This window comes from Capra hircus, chromosome 12 (genome assembly GCF_001704415.2).
Source record: "Capra hircus breed San Clemente chromosome 12, ASM170441v1, whole genome shotgun sequence".
Classification (NCBI taxonomy): Eukaryota; Metazoa; Chordata; class Mammalia; order Artiodactyla; family Bovidae; genus Capra; species Capra hircus.
In genome coordinates, this window is record NC_030819.1 from 72,522,348 (window position 1) to 72,540,317 (window position 17,970).

Sequence of the window (17,970 nt, forward strand, 5' to 3'; positions counted from 1 at the left end):
CAATAATATAAATCCAACCTCCGTTTTAAAAAAGCGTTCCTTACAAGAAGCCCAATCATTATGTCCTCTTCTGGACCTAGACTGAGTAACTGTGTCACAATTGATTAAATAGAAAAGTACTTAAGGATTATTAATCTTGTTTGAGCGTAGAATGCATTTAGCTTGTCCCTTTTCCTTCAGTGCTGCTGAGACAGCTGTATTTCTCCTCCACCACCCACCCCCATCCACTCTACAGATGCTCCCTCTTCAAAAAAGATGTAGGCTCAAAATCAATTTTAGGCCAGAACTGCACTTGTGCTAAAATGAAATTATGTTTGTATTGGGATTATACCTAGCTGTTCTCGAACATCATTTATTTTAATGCTATAATACATTTATGAATAAACCTCTCATTGTGTCTGTTGATGAGAGAAACAAGGTGTAATCCTCGTGGGTAGGTCACTGAGATCAGATGCAGCACTGGTGTGAGCTCTGGGGGTTCCAGCCCCAGCTCTAATCACAGGACCCTGGGTCCAGTATCTAACTTGTCTGAGCATCATTTTTACCGTGTGTGTAATTGCGATAGCAATGCCTATTCCATAAGGATACTGTGAAAATGAAACCAGATAGTATAAGCGTCCAGTACAGTGCAGCATCCACAACAGATAATCAAGTAGCGCTATCTGTTGTTTATGCTGTTATATCAAACTTAATCTCCCAGAATCAGTTAAGCTTGACACAAAACTTTTTAAAAACTTCAGAAAAATTAATTCCATAATTTCTATCAGCAGTATATTTAGTTGTAACCCTCCCCCAACCTACAGGATGCTAATTTACTGTGTTTTCTCATCATTAGCATCAAGCCTATATTTTTAAGCTTCTTGGGCTTTAGAGGCAGGCACACAGAGGCAATTCAGCAAGCATCATTTACTGTTGAAGGTTACAGCAGCTGTACCCTGTAATCTCCTACTCAGCTGCCAATACTAATTTAATACAGAGAGGTGAACACATGGCTGAAACATTTAGTATAGTATCTATTTTTTCCCATCCTGGTTTAAGATTATGAAAATTATATATTGTCTACAAAAGCTAGTATTTCTAGTTAGTGATAGTTTCCCAACATCAGAGCACTAAATACATCAAAGTGCCAAGGTATTCTCCTGCGAATTAAATTTTGATGTCTGTCGGTAGTCAATTTGATTAAAATTCAGAAGCCAAGCAGAAAAATATTAACAAATTGAAACTGGAATGTTCAGAGGGAAGAAGAATACCAACTAGTAAAGAGATAAGAAGGGGATCACCTTAGAAACATTTTGAATTTTATTTATCCATGTGTATTTGCTCTACTTGGTTGTCAATTTTAATTGGTTGGCAACAAGCTGGGGGTTCTAATGTATTCAGAATTTCAGTTGTTATTTCAGCCATCTATTATAGTATCCCCAAATGCAGTCTGTTCTTGGTGAATAATGTCTCTCTCCTTATAGAAATAAATAGTTTATTAAATCTGCTGTTAGTCTTTATACCTGGTGACACAACTGTTTAGAAGTGCAGAAAATGGCAAAGTATCTCCTTCACAAACCATATTTACTAAAAGCAAGGTTGATTCCTCAAGGTTGGTCCAATGTTAATTAAGACTTTGGACATGGGAAGAGGGGAGGAGAAGTGAGATGTATGGAGAGAGTAACATGGAAACTTACATTGCCATATGTAAAGTAGATAGCCAATGGGAATTTGCTGTATGGCTCAGGGAACTCAAACAGGGGCTGTATATCCACTTAGAGTGGTGGGATGGGGAGGGAGATGGGAGGGAGGTGCTAAAGGGAGGAGATACATGTATACCTATGGCTGATTCATGTTGCAGTTTGACAGAAAACAAAAAGATTCTGTAATTATCCTTCAATTTAAAAATAAATAAATAAATTTTAAAAAGATTTTGTCCAGGTTAAAGCCAAGGCAGGTATATACCAAGATGTCAGAAGTTCACTACTGATACTCATATGTCTTTTCAGTGCAGTTGTCTTTTGGATGCCAAGATTATTTTTAAAAAAGAGAGAATCCTACTCTGCTTGTGTGTATTTTTTTGTGTTATATCTATATAAACCTTGGTGGTTCTGAAATTTGAGAAACCTGAAGATATACTGAAAGAGATATACTGAAAAGAGCACAGGCCTCGGAGAAAGACAGATCTGGATTCATAGATAGATACTAGCATTTATTTGTTTTCTTACCTTGAGAACTTACTTAACCTTTCTGAAGCAGAACTTTGTCATCTATAAAAAATGAGGATAATAATACATGCCCCATAGGAAGTGATTGCAGTATTTTATCACAGTGCCTGAAATATAGGAGTAGCTCAATATTTGCTTAAAAATTAACTCAGAGCATAGGTGGACCCTTAAACAACTGGATATATGAAAACCTGGATTTGCAGCTATAAAAAATTAGTTTGTTGATAATTATTTTAAAACATAATTTTAAAAGTAAATAACAATATAATTACCTTAAAAAGCATCTATTAGTTCATTTAAAATTTAACAAAAATGACACTGTAAAAAATGTTCAGTACAGTGAAATTATGGAATAGTAGGACACCAAAAGGAAGACATTGTTGTTTCTAAGTCATTCATTTGTTGACTCCTATTAATGGAAATTAGCTTCCCTACTTGAAGAGTAGGGAAACACCCAACAAGTATTTGTCTATAGTTTACTTTAAATAGGACTGGTTGATATTTAGATGTTTAGGTTTGTTAACTTAGATATTTTGTGTGTGTGTGTGTGTGTATTGTTTTGTGATATTCAGAGATATTTGTTAATATGTGCCTAGTCAGGATGTGAAAAGGTTAAGCAAAATGAACATAAAGAAGACTTAAGGATCAAGAGATAGGGAGTTTGGACCCACTCTCCTCTGTCCTTCTCTCTGTGTGTCTCTCAGATCTCTCATTTGATATAAAAAGTTGAAAAAGTACTTAAAATCTCAGATGGTTTTATTGAAGGGATAATAAAATTGAACAACCACATGTTGATATTAGCACTCATGAATCCAGGGTTGTATATTCTACAATTTCTCAAAATGTTATTAGAACATTTTATCATAAGGTCTTCATTTTAAATAAGATTTTCTTCCAAGAGAAGTAGTTTGATGGATGTTTTGTCAGTTTACTAGAAACTGAAAAACTGAACTGAGGATGCAGAGTTAGTTGAATTCACCAATATGTCTGTCTAACAAAGGCTGTGTGGGTGAGAAAGTGTTGGGAGTCTCTTGGATTGTAATCAGAATTGATTATGATTAAGAGAAATAAGACTAAGTTCAACCACCGACTTCCTTGAACCATTTTGAAAAGATAATTAGGCAAAATGCTACCAAAACACTAAAATGCTTCTGCAAAATGAAAGCATACATAGGAAGGGGGTGGAGGATGTCGACTTTGTCCCTACACTAGTGCACATTCAAACACTTGCATTGTCATTTGATTCTGGTACCATCAAGGGTTGATGATCACGGTAGCAACTAATAGATGAGCAAGCAGCTCCTTCAGCTCAGTCTCATCTAGGTGAGAAGATTCCTCACTGTTTCTGGAACATCTAAGAAAAGCATTGCTGAGAAATGGACAGCCATTCTCATAGCCTTCCCTTCCTTACTCTCTACAGTCCCCAGCTCCCTTATTGTACAGCTTGCATGCCCATCACTTTCCAAAGCTCAGTCTAAGCACACCAGTGTCTCAGAACTCTTGTATGCCACTAGCACAGAGGACCCTCATAGCAGATACTCAGTCACATGTGTCCTGGTATTGGTGTCTGACTTCTGGACAACACAGAAGATTCTGGCAGTAACAAGTCACACATTTTCTTAATGAAATGAGAAGTTAAACTTTTAAGGGCTCTTCTAATGTGTTTTATAGGTTATAGTTGAGTCTATCAGACTGATGGCGGTATGACTGGGCTACTGAACAGGGGCATCAACTTGTTGAGAGAAAGATATGATTGGAAAGTGGGATTGACAACTGGCCTCACAAGTTGCCCTAAATGAAACAGAAAATTAGAAATATATCATGGTTTTCTGTGGGCTGAGCAACAGCCTAGATGGCAGAGATACAGGCCTCACTATGGATTCAATAATTATTTCTTGAATCTTGCCGACAGGACATCCATAGTATTAATTAATTAATCAAACAACTGTTTACTGAGCACTTGCTGTGGGCCCCAGTCAGAGTTCAGTGCTGAGTTTCCAAGGAAAGAGGATAGATATACTTCCTGATGTGTTCACAGACAGCCCCTGTGACGGCTGTGAAGTTCCTGGGGTATCAGTTAAGAGGAGCATGGGCAGAGGTTCTGCTCTGGCTGTGCTGCTGACTTGCCAAGGAACCTGAGAGAGGGCACTTAACCTTTTAGTCTCACTCTCTGCTTTCATACATAGAGGCTAACAGTCAAACTGCCCCATCCAGCTTCCTCGCAGCGTCGGTATGATGGACAAACCAGGTAATCGATAGGAGAATGCTTTGAAAATTGTAAAGTGCCCATTTTATTTTCACCTTGCAATAGACAGAAATAATAATTTCCACCTATTCACCTCACATGCATGCTGTTGCTTCGTGGCATTTATCGAACAACAATGCTCGCTCCCTGATTTACAGACAGAATTAGAGTTCCTGCCCTGTGATTTTAAACTAGGCAGACGTGCGTGACAAAATGATGAGAAAACATTCAAGGTAGCCAGTATTGTGTGATGGTCATTAACGTATTCATAAAAGGCCTGTGAATTTCTTAGATGGCAAGTGCCATGGGCATTTTTTCATAGCCCTTAGGATATTTGTTTCTTGTGAAAAAATAATCCACATAATGCAAAATAAAAAGCTAGCTATAGGAGGACTGAAAAGAAATTGAGTAAAAAGAAGAGAATATGTCAGACAAAGACAAACATCATATGATACCACATATATATGGAGTCTAAAACTATGACACAAATGAACTTATTTACAGAACAAAAATAGACTCATAGAGATTAAAAAAAAAAAACAGTTACCGAAGTGGAAAGAGTAAGTAGGAGGAGGGATAAATTAGGAACTTGGGATTAATAGATACATACTACAATATATAAAATAGATAAACAACGACCTACTGTATAGCACAAGGGATAATTTTCAATATCTTGTAATGACCTAAAATGGAAAAGAATGTGAAAAAGACATACATATTCATATATAACTGTATCACCTTGCTGTACACCTGAAATTTGGTAAATCAACTATATGTCAATTAAAACAAAGATTATATGTTGATTAAAAAAAAGAAAGGAATAAATAACATGGGGCAGTTGAATCCAAGAAGATGCTCTGTGCTTTACACTATATTGAGCCCTCAGTGGGGGGAACATTGATGTTGGTATGAGATGAACATCAAGGAGATTCTTTATTTTGCTCTAGAAACTATACTAAGTAGTTCAACTCATAGTTGATTGTGATCCTACAGTTAGCTTTGAAAATATTAATATTTTTAAGTAGTAACAATTGTAATACTACTCCCCCAGGTATTTTAGTATCTATATGATACCTTAGGTTTTACAAATATTTTACATGAACAATTAAATTTAATCTTCATAATAACTTCATGAGATGGGCATCACCATTATCTCTAATTTACAGATGAAAAGGCTGGGCAGGAGTTGTTAAAATAATTTACTGAAGTAAGAGAGTAAGAGAGAGACTCGTGGCTTGAATCCAGATTTTCTGACTCTTAGATGTGTTTTCCATCTTCATGTCACATAAAAATAAGTCAACATTCTAAAATAAGTTGCTGTTAAAATGTGCCGGAAAAAGAAAGAAACCTGGTAAATAAATTTAAAAGGAAACTCAAAGCATGGCTTGAACTTGGAAGCCTTGTACCTTTTACACTCATCTTATTCCATCTGTAGGATTTACAAGTCCATTCCATTGGTTTCCTGAGTAATGCAGTTATTAGTAGAATTTCATGAAATGGTTGTTTGGGGCAAACTCTGCCTTCTTAAGGAATGTCACTGTGAAGATTTAGTTGTGGATTGTGGTTCTGTATAGCTTAATGACATTTTCTTTTATAACATGGTTAGAATTTTCCAAAAAAAGAAAAAGAGCCCTGATGTGAGATTCACCAAAAAAAGTTTAAAGCATAAAGCATTTAGTTTATTTTCATTAGTTACAGGTAGTCATATGTAACATGAAATCTAAAAAGAGAGTGAAAATAGCTTTAGAGAAACATAACCCAAATATAGTCATAATTGACATCTCTTTTCTAAAGAATTAAATAAGATTCTAGTTAAATGTCTAATTAATGAGAAGACTGCACAATCACATAATTATGCATGGTTGTAGCAAAACTTTAATGATTTCCTGGAAATTCTTATAGTCTTCTAGTCCAAGAACGGATTACAACATGGCCCCTTTGCCAAATCTGGGGTAAAAGACAACAACCACTACAATAACTCCTGGGGTAGTGCTATAGTTAAGGCTCATATAACAGAATACCACAGACTCGGTGACTTAAACAAAAACATTTATTTGCACAGTTCTGAAGGCTGGGAGGTCCAAGATCAAGGTGTTGATAGATCCAGGGTCTTGTGAAGACTCCCTTCAAGGCTTGCAGATGGCTATCTTCTTGTCTTAGCCTCACATGGCAAAGAATAAGTTCTCTTGTCTCTTCTTGTAAGGGCACTAATCCCATTCACGAGGGCTCCATCCTCATGACCTAATTACCTCCCAAAGGCCCCATCTCCTAATACCAATACTATCACTTTGGGGGGATTAGTCTTCCACATATGAATTTGGGGGGGGACGCAAACATTCAGTCCATAGCAGATAGCTTAGATCTCTCTCTCCCACAAACACACATACAATAAAAACAAAATCTTTAACTAAAGATCTTTTATCACAATAAAAACAAAATCTTGTTTCTCTCCCAGACTGTTGTCTCCATTTCAGAAATCTGAAATAAGGATTGTCTTACTAAAACACACGCTGAAGGCCAATTTCCCTTTCTTTAAATTTTTCCTTCTATAATTGTCATGTAATAAAACTATCAAAACATATCATCCTACTCTGAATTTTCTGTTCTATAGTATCAGAGAATCATATGACTAGAAGAGTACTTGGTTGATTATTAGTGTCTGCCTTTAGGAAGTACTGTGTATAAATACTTTCATTTAGACCTATTTTTTAAGAGTTTCAGAAAGGACAATCCCATCATCTTTCTTAACTGAATTAGAATGCAATCACTACCTTTGTCTCAAAACTCTTCTTTATACTGATTAAATCCCTTAGCACAGATTAAGAAATATACAGACTGAATATTTGCATTTGAAAATTTGACTCTTGGACTATCTTAAATATAGAAAAGAACTTAAGTTTATTTACTTCCAAAAACTTGTGATTTTTATGATATGAAAATCATTGAATGTTTCAGGCTAGATCACACATGTTGTGACTCTTAATGAAATTTTCATGGTCTGGGCCTCAGTCCACAGTTTTACAGTTTCAGTAAACTGAGGAGTGGTCTGGCCCTGAGCAAATGATTCATGCTAGCTGAAATCACAAGAAATTTGTTTACAAGGGTGAACATGTGGTATGATATGAGGGGTACGGAGTTGAACATGGAGGAGGCAGGACAGATGTATGCCTTTTCTGTTGGACTTTTTTTGTTGTATTTTAAGATATCAATATGTTATGTATGCTGAATATAGCTTAGAGATGGGAAATAAATAGAGACTATTTGTAGTGAAAAATCGATGTCCTCAAGTCTGTGTAATGGAGTTCTGTTTTGAGCAGAGAAGAATCTACAGTCAGTCACACTGAAGAAATGTTTAAGAAGAAATGGGTGACACCTTGAAAGAATGTAGAGAAAGCAGACATGTGAACTCAAAGGTCTGGTATAGAGGAGGGTGTATTAGCTAGAGTTCTCCAGAGAGGTGTGTGTGTATGCTTAGTTGCTCAGTCATGTCCGACTCTTTGAGACTCCATGGACTGTAGCCCGCCAGGTTCCTCTGTCCATGTGGATCTCCAGGCAAAATTCTGGAGTGGGTTGCCATGCCCTCCTCCAGGGGATCTTCAGGATTGAACATACACACACACACACATTTACACACACACTTTTGAACTGTGGTGTTGGAGAAGACTCTTGAGAGTCCCTTGGACTGCAAGGAGATCCAACCAGTCCATTCTGAAGGAGATCAACCCTCGGATTTCTTTGGAAGGAATGATGCTAAAGCTGAAACTCCAGTACTTTGGCCACCTCATGCGAAGAGCTGACTCACTGGAGAAGACTTTGATGCTGGGAGGTATTGGGGGCAGGAGAAGAAGGGGGCGACTGAGGATGAGATGGCTGGATGGCATCACTGACTCAATGGATACGACTCTGAGTGAACTCCGGGAGTTGGTGATGGACAGGGAGGCCTGGCGTGCTGCGATTCATGGGGTCGCAGAGTCGGACACGACTGAGTGACTGAACTGAATTGATGCATATGCAGGTATATATGTGTGTGTGTGTGTGTATATATATATCTGAATCACTTTGCTGTACGCTTGAAACTCATACATTGTAAACCAGTTGATTATACTCCAGTTTTTTAAAAAGTTCATTTTACTGATCTTAAAAAAAATAAAACCTGAAAAACTCACCCATATTCACTCAGAGAGTGACAGAACTGATTTAAATCTAGCCCAATCTGATCTTAAATCCTATAATATTTTTACTGTTCTGTGCTCTTTATCTTACTATTAAATATTATATTTATACTGGTGATTTTAATTTGTGAAGATTAAAGGATATACAACATACTATATTTTAGCATAATCCATAAAGTATTTAATAATTAAATTTAAGAATATTTTGGTACTTAACTTTTCTTAATTATTCTGGTCAAATATGGCCTTATTATATTAGTTGTAATAAAGGCCGACTTCTGAGAATTGGGGTCAAAAGAAAGAAAAGTGGAGCACATTCACCCCTTCGCGCTTTAACCAAGCCAAGGCCCACACACGAGACGCATCCCATGGCTACACAGCTCTCATGGTTGGTTCCAGAGCAGCCGCCGCGTCCTGTCTCCAGGTTGCAGACTTGCTGTTTCTTCTCTCACCTCACCTTTCAGAGTCAGTGCTGTACACATGGTACCTTTTCCTGCCTAAGACAACTTCTCAGCCCAAGGTGGACTTATAACTTGCAGCATCTAGGACAGGAAAGAACCAGGATAAATGATCCTGCACAACACAAGTATACCTTTCCAGTTGCTGAAATTCTCTGATTTTCCAAACATGGTGACTCTCTCCTTTGATAAATGCTAGAGACATGTTATTAATTCTCTAAAACTTTTTAATGCATATTGCTATGCCATGTATGCAATTACTAAGATTTTAGCTTATCTCATATGTTGCATTTTCTTATCTCATTATTTTCTTATATGAGTTGCACATAGAGGGTGGTAACTTATTTACTTAAAACTTTCATAATTCACAGTATAGAGTGTATATTCCTTAGAAAGCTCCTATAGATAATTAATCTCACCTTATTTTCGTTCCTTCCTTCTTATTGTCAGTTCTTCAGATTTTTTTTTTTTTTACTTTAATTTACGATACTGTATTGGTTTTGCCATACATTGACATGAATCCACCACGGGTGTACATGCATTCCCAAACATGAACCCCCCACCCACCTCCCTCCCCATAACGTCTCTCTGGGTCATCACCGTGCACCAGCCCCAAGCATGCTGTATCCTGCGTCGGACATGGACTGGCGATTCGATTCTTACTTTAGATTTCATTTTAAGAGTGATGCCAGATGTCCTGGTCTCTTGGATTGGCAGAGTGGGATAGGCAGAGTTGGAATTGTTTTACTTTGGGAACTTATGCTCCGTATGATTAACAAATCAGCAAAATTATAAGCATTGTTACATGTTTCATTAACAATGATAGCTTCCTAGGTAAAATAATGAGTATGCTCAGTTGCAAAAGCAGGAGATTCTTTTGGAATTACAGTCAGCATTTGTGTCTTGAAGGACTGTTTATGGACTCTGAAAACAAAATAAAACATACTTCCCAAATTTTGTCTGCAGCAGTTGACGCAAAACATGAACCCAAATAATTTACCTCCTGGCTAACCTTCTGTATAACCAGTAGATGGTCACTCCAGTGAACATTCTGGTTACTTATTGAAATCAAGAATCTTTCCTGCTCCATCAGGGAATTCAGTACCAGATCCAAGGTCAGTGCTGGACCACATCTTGGGGGTGGAGGTTAAGTAATGCAAAGCATCCACAGAATGGCTAGAGGCCAAGGAGCAGGGCTTGTGACTCCAGAATACGTCAGTTCAAGGTGAGATGAAGTTTTTAAAGGGTCACTAAAAAGTGCTCATTGTTAGATGTGTTGAAAGTGAGAAAGTACAAAGGAAAGGTTTCATGGATGACTTGGTAAAATCCCATTTAAAGGACTTGCTGAGCAAAGAGACCATCCTGATAAGAAAGAGTATGAAAGGCAAAAAAAAATGAAAACACTTTTGAAACTTTTTGTGAAAGAGTCTAATTGTTTTTGCTAAAATGCTGGTAGCATATATTTAAGTGGGTAATATGTTGACTTGAATGACATTTTAAAAGAATAAAATGATGCAAAGAAAATGTCTGGAAGGGTCCACATCAAAGTAGGAATGTTGGTTGTTCCCTGAGAAAGCATGTTAAACAACAAATTTTTCTTCTTTATACATTTCTGTATTGCCTTTTTCCCCCTAGTGAGTACACACACTGCTTTCACAATTAAGGAGGGATAAACAGTGAATTATTTTTGTTTAAAAACAAAGGAAATTTTATGATTGGCCTTAATCTGTAAAATAAATGTTCCTATAGATAAGGTAGCAACGTGGAGCACCACTGGAGAAGCAGGATCTGTGTGGCAGGAAAAACAGAGACTAATTAAAAACAAATGAACACAAAAGCTTGGGTTTTGCAACAGCAGCAGAATTTATAGAATTACAGCACCTCTAGAATTATGGAACCCACAATTTCCTGCAATGTGTCTGTTTCTGCCAACTTCTGGTTGTCTGTGGTTTCCTTAAAATATCCTTGGAAGGGACTCCAAGAAATCATCAAATAAGTTCAACGTTCTAAGTTATACTCTAACAAAGGCTCCAGCATTTCTATGGGAGCTGCCCATTCATGTACATGTTCCAATTTTCTGCCACAAACTTGATTTAGATCCAGGACTGTGCAAGAGTTACTAAGCTCCTACATGAGAAACCCTTTCTCACGTTGTAATGTTCTTAACCAATGAGGTAGTTATTATTGTCCAGATTACAGCAAGGTCAACTGAAGCTTAGAAAGTGAGTTGCCAAGGTCTCCTGGCACCTTTAAAACCAGGCTGGGGTTGACCTTGGATCATACAGTTGGTGCTCAGTGCCATTTTTATATGACATCAAGACTGCCGCTGAAAAAGCAAAAAGATGCGACTGGTAGTCCTGGCAGTTGGTGAGGCAGGTGATGTAAATGGTCAACACATGGACGGGTGAGCTTTCCACAGCTCTAATCACGTTTTGAACTGTGGTGCTAGAGAAGACTCTTGAGAGTCCCTTGGACTGCAAGATCAAACCAGTCCATCCTAAAGGAAACCAGTCCTGAATAGTCATTGGAAGGACTGATGCTGAAGCTCCAATACTTTGGCCACCTGATGCAAAGAACTGACTCCTTGGAAAAGACCCTGATGCTGGGAAAGATTGAAGGCAGGAAGAGAAGGGGACGAGAGGATGAGATGGTGGGATGGCATCACCTACTCGATGGACATGAGTTTGAGCAAGCTCCGGGAGTTGGTGACGGACAGGGAAGCCTGGCATGCTGCAGTCCATGGGGCTGCAAAGAGTTGGACATGACTCAGCGAGGGCACTGAACTGAATCACATGTCTGATTTTATGTTTGTGCCACACTGTAAGTGGCAGGGGACTTCCCCTTAACATTGCCTTCACCTGACAGCTTCTTGTTTCTTTGGATTATTGCTTTTCCTATTTATAAGTTTTTCATGTATTGAGTGAAGAGCTGTAGTTTCAAAAGCTCTGTTAGCCAAAACTAAGTCATGTTGGAGGGGACCTAGGTATACTTATGACTGATTCATGTTGATGTGTGGCAAAAACCAACACCATATTGTAAAGCAGTTATCCTCCAGTTAAAATTAAATAAATTTAAAAAGTTATGTTAATAAGTGTAAAGAACAGAGGGCAAAACTAAGAAATTTTAAGGAGAGTGATAATAAAGTATTATACTAACATTATCCAAGAATAGACTAAAGGGTCTTTGTAGATACAGAAACTTCAAAATACATGGGTAGCCCTACTAACTTATGAATCAGTTGAAATACAAAGTATATAAAATTGATTAGCATATTCTTATCAATTCCATTCTGCCCAAGGATCCCCAATGATAGGCAATTCACAGGTGCCGTTGCCAATACGGTTGATTTTTTTCTTGTCCATAATTTTCTTCTTGTCCCCAATTTAAAATTCAGAATTCAGCATCAGATGAGCTTTTCACCGTATACATCATGTGATAATCTAAGTGATCACTACCAGGAAATATGAATATGAAATATGCATATATACCTTGGCCACTAATCAATTTTCAGTTGGTTTATTTACTTAACCAGTGGCTTGCTAAGTCACATTGGTAATTCAAGTTTAAGTTTGTTGTACCTTGTCAAGTGATAAAGTATGCTTATGTTTACTTTTTTGTTTCCAAGAATAATGATAGCTGGATTGTAGGCTCCTTAGAGGCAGAGATAGATTGCATTTTATACTTTATTGGTAACAATCATGGCATAAGGAATAGTACTGATTACGAAGTAGGTTAAGACCCTGATGCTGGGAAAGACTGAAGACAGGAGAAGAGAACAGAGAATGAGATGGCTGGATGGCATCACTGACTCGATAGGGATGAGTTTGGGCAAGCTCCAGGAGTTGGTGATGGACAGGGAAGCCTGGTGTGCTGCCATCCATGGGGTCGCAGAGTCAGACACGACTGAGCGACAGAACTGAACTGAACTGATGAAGTAGGTACTCAATAGTTACTTGTGGGGTTTACTGACTTGCTTCTGCAGCTTCTTGGCTTTGGCAGTTAAATAACTTATTAGATTAAAAACAGATGTGAGGATAGTAGTGTATCTACCAATTCAGTTCCCTTTAGCCATAAATGTCAATGTGCAAAGGATCTATGTTATATGGGGGTTCTTACCCTGAGCTTCAGAGGGTGTTCCCTTAACTCTCTGAAATTTTATTCAGTTTTTTCTTGTGTATGTTCATATGTTCACTTAGCTGGGGAGAGGATCTAGAAAGTTCTTCACGTCCAGGAAATCCATCACTCCATAAACTATTAAGAACAAGTGGTATTTAATATTTTCTCCTGCATCTCGAATTTCAGCACTGATAAGTCTGGAAGCCCATCTACACTTGCTTGGAATACACTATAACCTTTTTTTTCTGATCTTTTACTTTCCTAAACATGCCTGGTCTCCAGTTAGAATTAAGTTGCCTTAAGCATTTAATAATATCTGGAATAAACCAGTGTATAAAGCATGAAGACAGGGTAATTGAAACTTCTTCTTGTTCCCAGGCTGCACTCTTTACTGAGCTGGCATTTGGGTCCATGTGCAGGTCAAGGTATTTTTTATCATTTAAAACTCTAATGCACGAAGTGATCTGCAACCTAATTATGGGGGAAATTACCTGTATCCTTATGCGCGCTCACACCACTAAACTCAACAGCGGCATTTCAGCTAACGGTCCCTGTCTTCTCACTTGAAAGAATTTGGGGCAATCGGCTCCCGGCATGAGGAGTTGATTTTCGAATTCATGGTACGTCTCACAGCCTAAATTTACCAGTCTTCAGAGTTAGAAAGCTTTTGTTGTTTCTGTAGACGGACAGAATAGATTAGTTAGTGGTGGTCAAATCAGTTTAAAGTGTTTCTCTACACACCCTACCCTTTCCCAGTCCTGTATTTCTAAGTTAACGTTTAACTCGGTTTATTGCACTACTGCGAATTTTTTAAAAAGGCAGTTAAGGAGCATTCCCTTTTAAGGAAGAAAAATCAAACCTTTATAATTATGCTATTAACTCTCAGTTTAACTGATAATAACATATGAAAATGAATCTTTCAGTAGAACATTGTATTATTATAATTTAGTGTTTAGTGCCGTCTATGGGGTCGCACAGAGTCAGACACGACTGATGCGACTTAGCAGCAGCAGCAGCAGCATGAAGAGCCATGGTTTATAGCATTTTAATCCTAGCTCCTCCTCCAAACTTTAAGTGGGTCAGAAGCACTTTTAACTCTTATGTTGTGATTTTTTTGTATTGTTTATCTTTTAAAATAACATTTATTAGGACTGCTACAAGCCTACATTCTTGTTTTTAAATTTTGGCTTCTTGTAAATGTTTTTGTTTTTACAAGGCCAAGTCTGCTCCCTTTGGTGCTCATCAGAGAAGCTATGGCTTTGTTCCATCCTTCCATCCTACCAAGTGAGCAAGCTCTTGGGAAGCTGTTGAATGAAACCCTAAAGGCATCTTTCTAAGCAAAATAAAGCTTTACAATTACATTGGAAGACTTTGACTCATACCCATTGTAAAGGTTGGCTGTCAAGAGTCCATTTGGAGTGTCAGAGATTTTCTGCTCCTGCAAGTTCTAGAGCTTCCTTTCAAGTAAAAAATTTAAATACCCACGCTTTTAAACTTAACAAAAAAGCACATGAATTCCATGGCACAACAAATGGCTTCCAAAATGATTGTAAATTGAGTGACAGAAGAGAAGTCATTTAAAGGGACTCCCACTGGAGAACACAAGGCAGCGCCCAAACAAATCCATTTTAATTTTCACTTTATTTCCGTTCTGCTTCAACGCTGTGATACCATGAGTCGAGAGAGAAGCAGCTCCTAGAACAGCCCGAGTTCAAGCGCACTGAAATTTAGTATGCAATGTAAAATCGAGGACTTCTGCTTCTCAGAGGATAATTGTGGAAATACCAGGGTGGAACTGTGTGGGCTCGGTGCTACAACAGAATTAGTAATCTGAGATGACCCTGCATAGATTGGCAAGTAGCCATGAAGTAATGCTTTTTACAAGAAAAAGCTTGTACCTGACAAGCTATTAGAAACGTGCATTTCTCTTAAAACTCTCTTCCTGTCCTGCACGAAAAAAAAGACATTATAAACTGCTAATGAAATGTGACTTTCCGACTGAGAGACCAGATTCCCCCAGGACTGAAATGAAGCACTCACTCTTTAGCCTTCTCACCCTGGGTGTCCTCTGGGGTTCCCTGCAGAGTGCACTCTGCCTGCACCTTGGCGAGACAGCACTAAAGGGTCAGTATTCTCTGCTGTTTTTCTTTGCACTGGGGCTCAGGCCGCCAAAGGGGAAAATAGTCTCACACACACACACACACAGACACACACACACACACACACAGACACACACACACACAGACACACAGACACACACACAGACACACACACACACAGACACACACACACACACACACACACTCAAGCAAGCCTGCACACAGACACACAGACACACAGACACACAGACACACACACACACACAGACACACAGACACACACACACAGACAGACACACACACACACACACACACACACACTCAAGCAAGCCTGGTGGGGTGGTAATGACTTTCCCAGCATCCAAGCCTTTGCCTTCAGGACATGTGAAGCTAGAAAACAATGTCATTCATTTAACGTTTATAGAGAACACACAGAGTGCTCGGTGCTGGGCTCAGTACTGGAGGACATGCAAAAGTACGCGGAAAACAACCCCTGCCGGCGGACTCGGACGGGTTATTTCAGATATCAAACAGAACTTATGACCTTTTAAGAAATTCTTGAGTGAATAAAAGTGCACTCCGAATTTAAAGTAAGCAGGGGAAAAGAATACCGCTAGGACGACAAATCTTTTGGGAGAAAAGACATGTGAATGTGCTGGAACATTTTATTTCTGTGATATAAAGTGTAGCCCGGATGAGTGAGAGAGTAGCGGTTTAAAAGGTTTAAGAGGCGCCAGGCTGGCTGGTTCTTGGAGAAGCCGGACTTCAAAGCAGCACAGTGTTCAGATGCCTTGCACAGTGAGCTGGCTCCGAACAAAGAGGAACCTAGCACTTTTACCTGGGCAGTGGATAACTTTGTGGAAAAGTGCCCTCCGAAGGGGAAAACAGGCAACGTTCCTCCCGGAGCGGAAGCCCCCCACAACCCTCGACTCTGCCTGTCGACCGCACCCTGGACCGACCTCACCCCCACTCCCCCGCCCGGCTTCCTCCACCCAGCGGAGGCGGCGGGCCGCGCCGCCCGGGGTCCACCGCCCACCGCACGCCTGCAGCCCTTGCGCACGCCGGCTGCAGCCGGTAATCGGCCACGTGCGCCCGGGTTCCCCGGCTCGGTCCGGGGCGCCTCCACGGTCGAGGTGGCAGCGGTGGGGGTCTCGATCCCTGTCCTCCGCGCCCGGCTGAGAAGTCCGGACGGCGGCGGCGGCGGCGGCGGCGGGAGCGAGCGGCCTGGCTCCTCCCAAGAGCGGGCAGCGCTACCGTGGGCTGTGGGCGCCGCCTCCGCTGCGTCCGTGGCTGCGCGTCCCGCTCGGTTCGGCGCCGCTCGGATCCGGAACCTGCGCGCCCGGCGCGGCAGCCCTCCTCCTCCTCGGCGTCGCCGGGCGGGCAGCTCCTCCCCGCGGCGAGACGCGCGTTCGAGCCTCCTTCCCCGGCTTACGGATTCCCGAGGCAGGAGAATTTTGCCTCGGTCCCTACGAGCATCTCTCGGCCTCTTCCCCCCCTCCCCGTGGGCGCGCGCGCGCGCGCGCACACTCACACACACACTCACACTCGCCGGCGCGCGTGCGCACGGCCGCGCGCCCGGAGCCGCGGAATCTCCGGCGCCGCTACTCACACGGGCTTCCAGCCGCCACTGGGCGTCCTCTGTCTGCGGCAGCGGCGGCCGAGGCGGCGGCGGGGAAGGCGGCTGCAGCCCGGCCCGGTCTCAGAGCTCGGCGCCCAGGACAGAGTCCGGGGGAGAAGCGGAGAAGGAGGGCGCGGAGGCGAGGAGGAGCCGCGCCGCGCCCGCCCCTGGTGCCGCGGCCCCAGGTAAGCAGCTCCGGGGGGCCCGCAGCATCCCTGGGGCGTCCGGGCTTGGAGCGGGGGTTTCGCGGTCCCGCCTCCGCCGCGGTACCGGGATCGAAGCTCGGAGGGGAGTGGGCTCGAGGCGGGGGAAGGGGAAAAAGGAAAAGAGCTCGAGGTGCGGCCGGGAGGGAGGGGTGCAGGGGAGCGTGAGGGGCTTCGGCGCAGCCGCCCGCGCCCTTCCCCTTCCTGTCTCAGCTCCACTAGGTTCACTTTTACAAGCCTGGGTGGCGGGGTGAGGTGGGGGGGCGGTGCCTGGCGCCCCCGGACAGCCGTTCCGAGCTCTCTCCCCTGCCGTCGCCAGCCAGTGTTGGCTCTGGGCTCCGCGCCCGCCGCGCGCCCACCACCTCCCGTGCACCTTGGACAGCGCACCCCGCAGCTAGCGTCCCCCAGCACCGCGCCCCGGTCCGCTCAGCCCTCCAGCCGCCCTCTGCTTTCCAGGTCGTCACCCTCCCGCCCAGCCTCCGTCCTCCTCCTCCTCCCAGCCCTGGAGGACTCCGTCGGGTGCGGGCCTGAAACTTTCCTCCCGGTCTTTTCTGAGCCGGGTACTACTGTTATCTGTGACTGTCTTCTTACTCGAGGTGGAAGTCAGACGTTGTGGACCGGTCTTTTTTTTTTTTCGGCGGGAGCATGTCCTGCCCGAACGGGCCGAGGCAAAAGAGACACTGGGCAGCGGGACTCGGGGGCTGCTGGGCTGCAGAGCCCACGCCTCGGGACCCAGACGCCCGCCGCCTCGCCGCCTCCCCGGACCCGACACGTGCGCGCCTCCCACGGACGCGGCCCCTCCCCGACCACCCTGCGTCCTCCCCCGGCACGGCCAGGGCCACCCCATAGGTT

The 17,970-nt window shown here is 42.0% G+C and overlaps 1 protein-coding gene across 1 annotated transcript in view; it reads left to right on the forward strand.

Moving 5' to 3' along the window:
* The window catches only part of LOC108637261 (atherin-like), a 419,308-nt gene continuing 405,777 nt past the window's right edge, over nucleotides 4,440–17,970 (forward strand). The window contains exons 1-4 of the mRNA XM_018056314.1: nucleotides 4,440–4,455; nucleotides 13,769–13,818; nucleotides 16,026–16,371; nucleotides 16,481–17,100. Of these exons, the coding sequence (XP_017911803.1) occupies nucleotides 4,440–4,455; nucleotides 13,769–13,818; nucleotides 16,026–16,371; nucleotides 16,481–17,100 (1,032 nt within the window). The remainder of the gene's footprint in view (nucleotides 4,456–13,768; nucleotides 13,819–16,025; nucleotides 16,372–16,480; nucleotides 17,101–17,970) is intronic.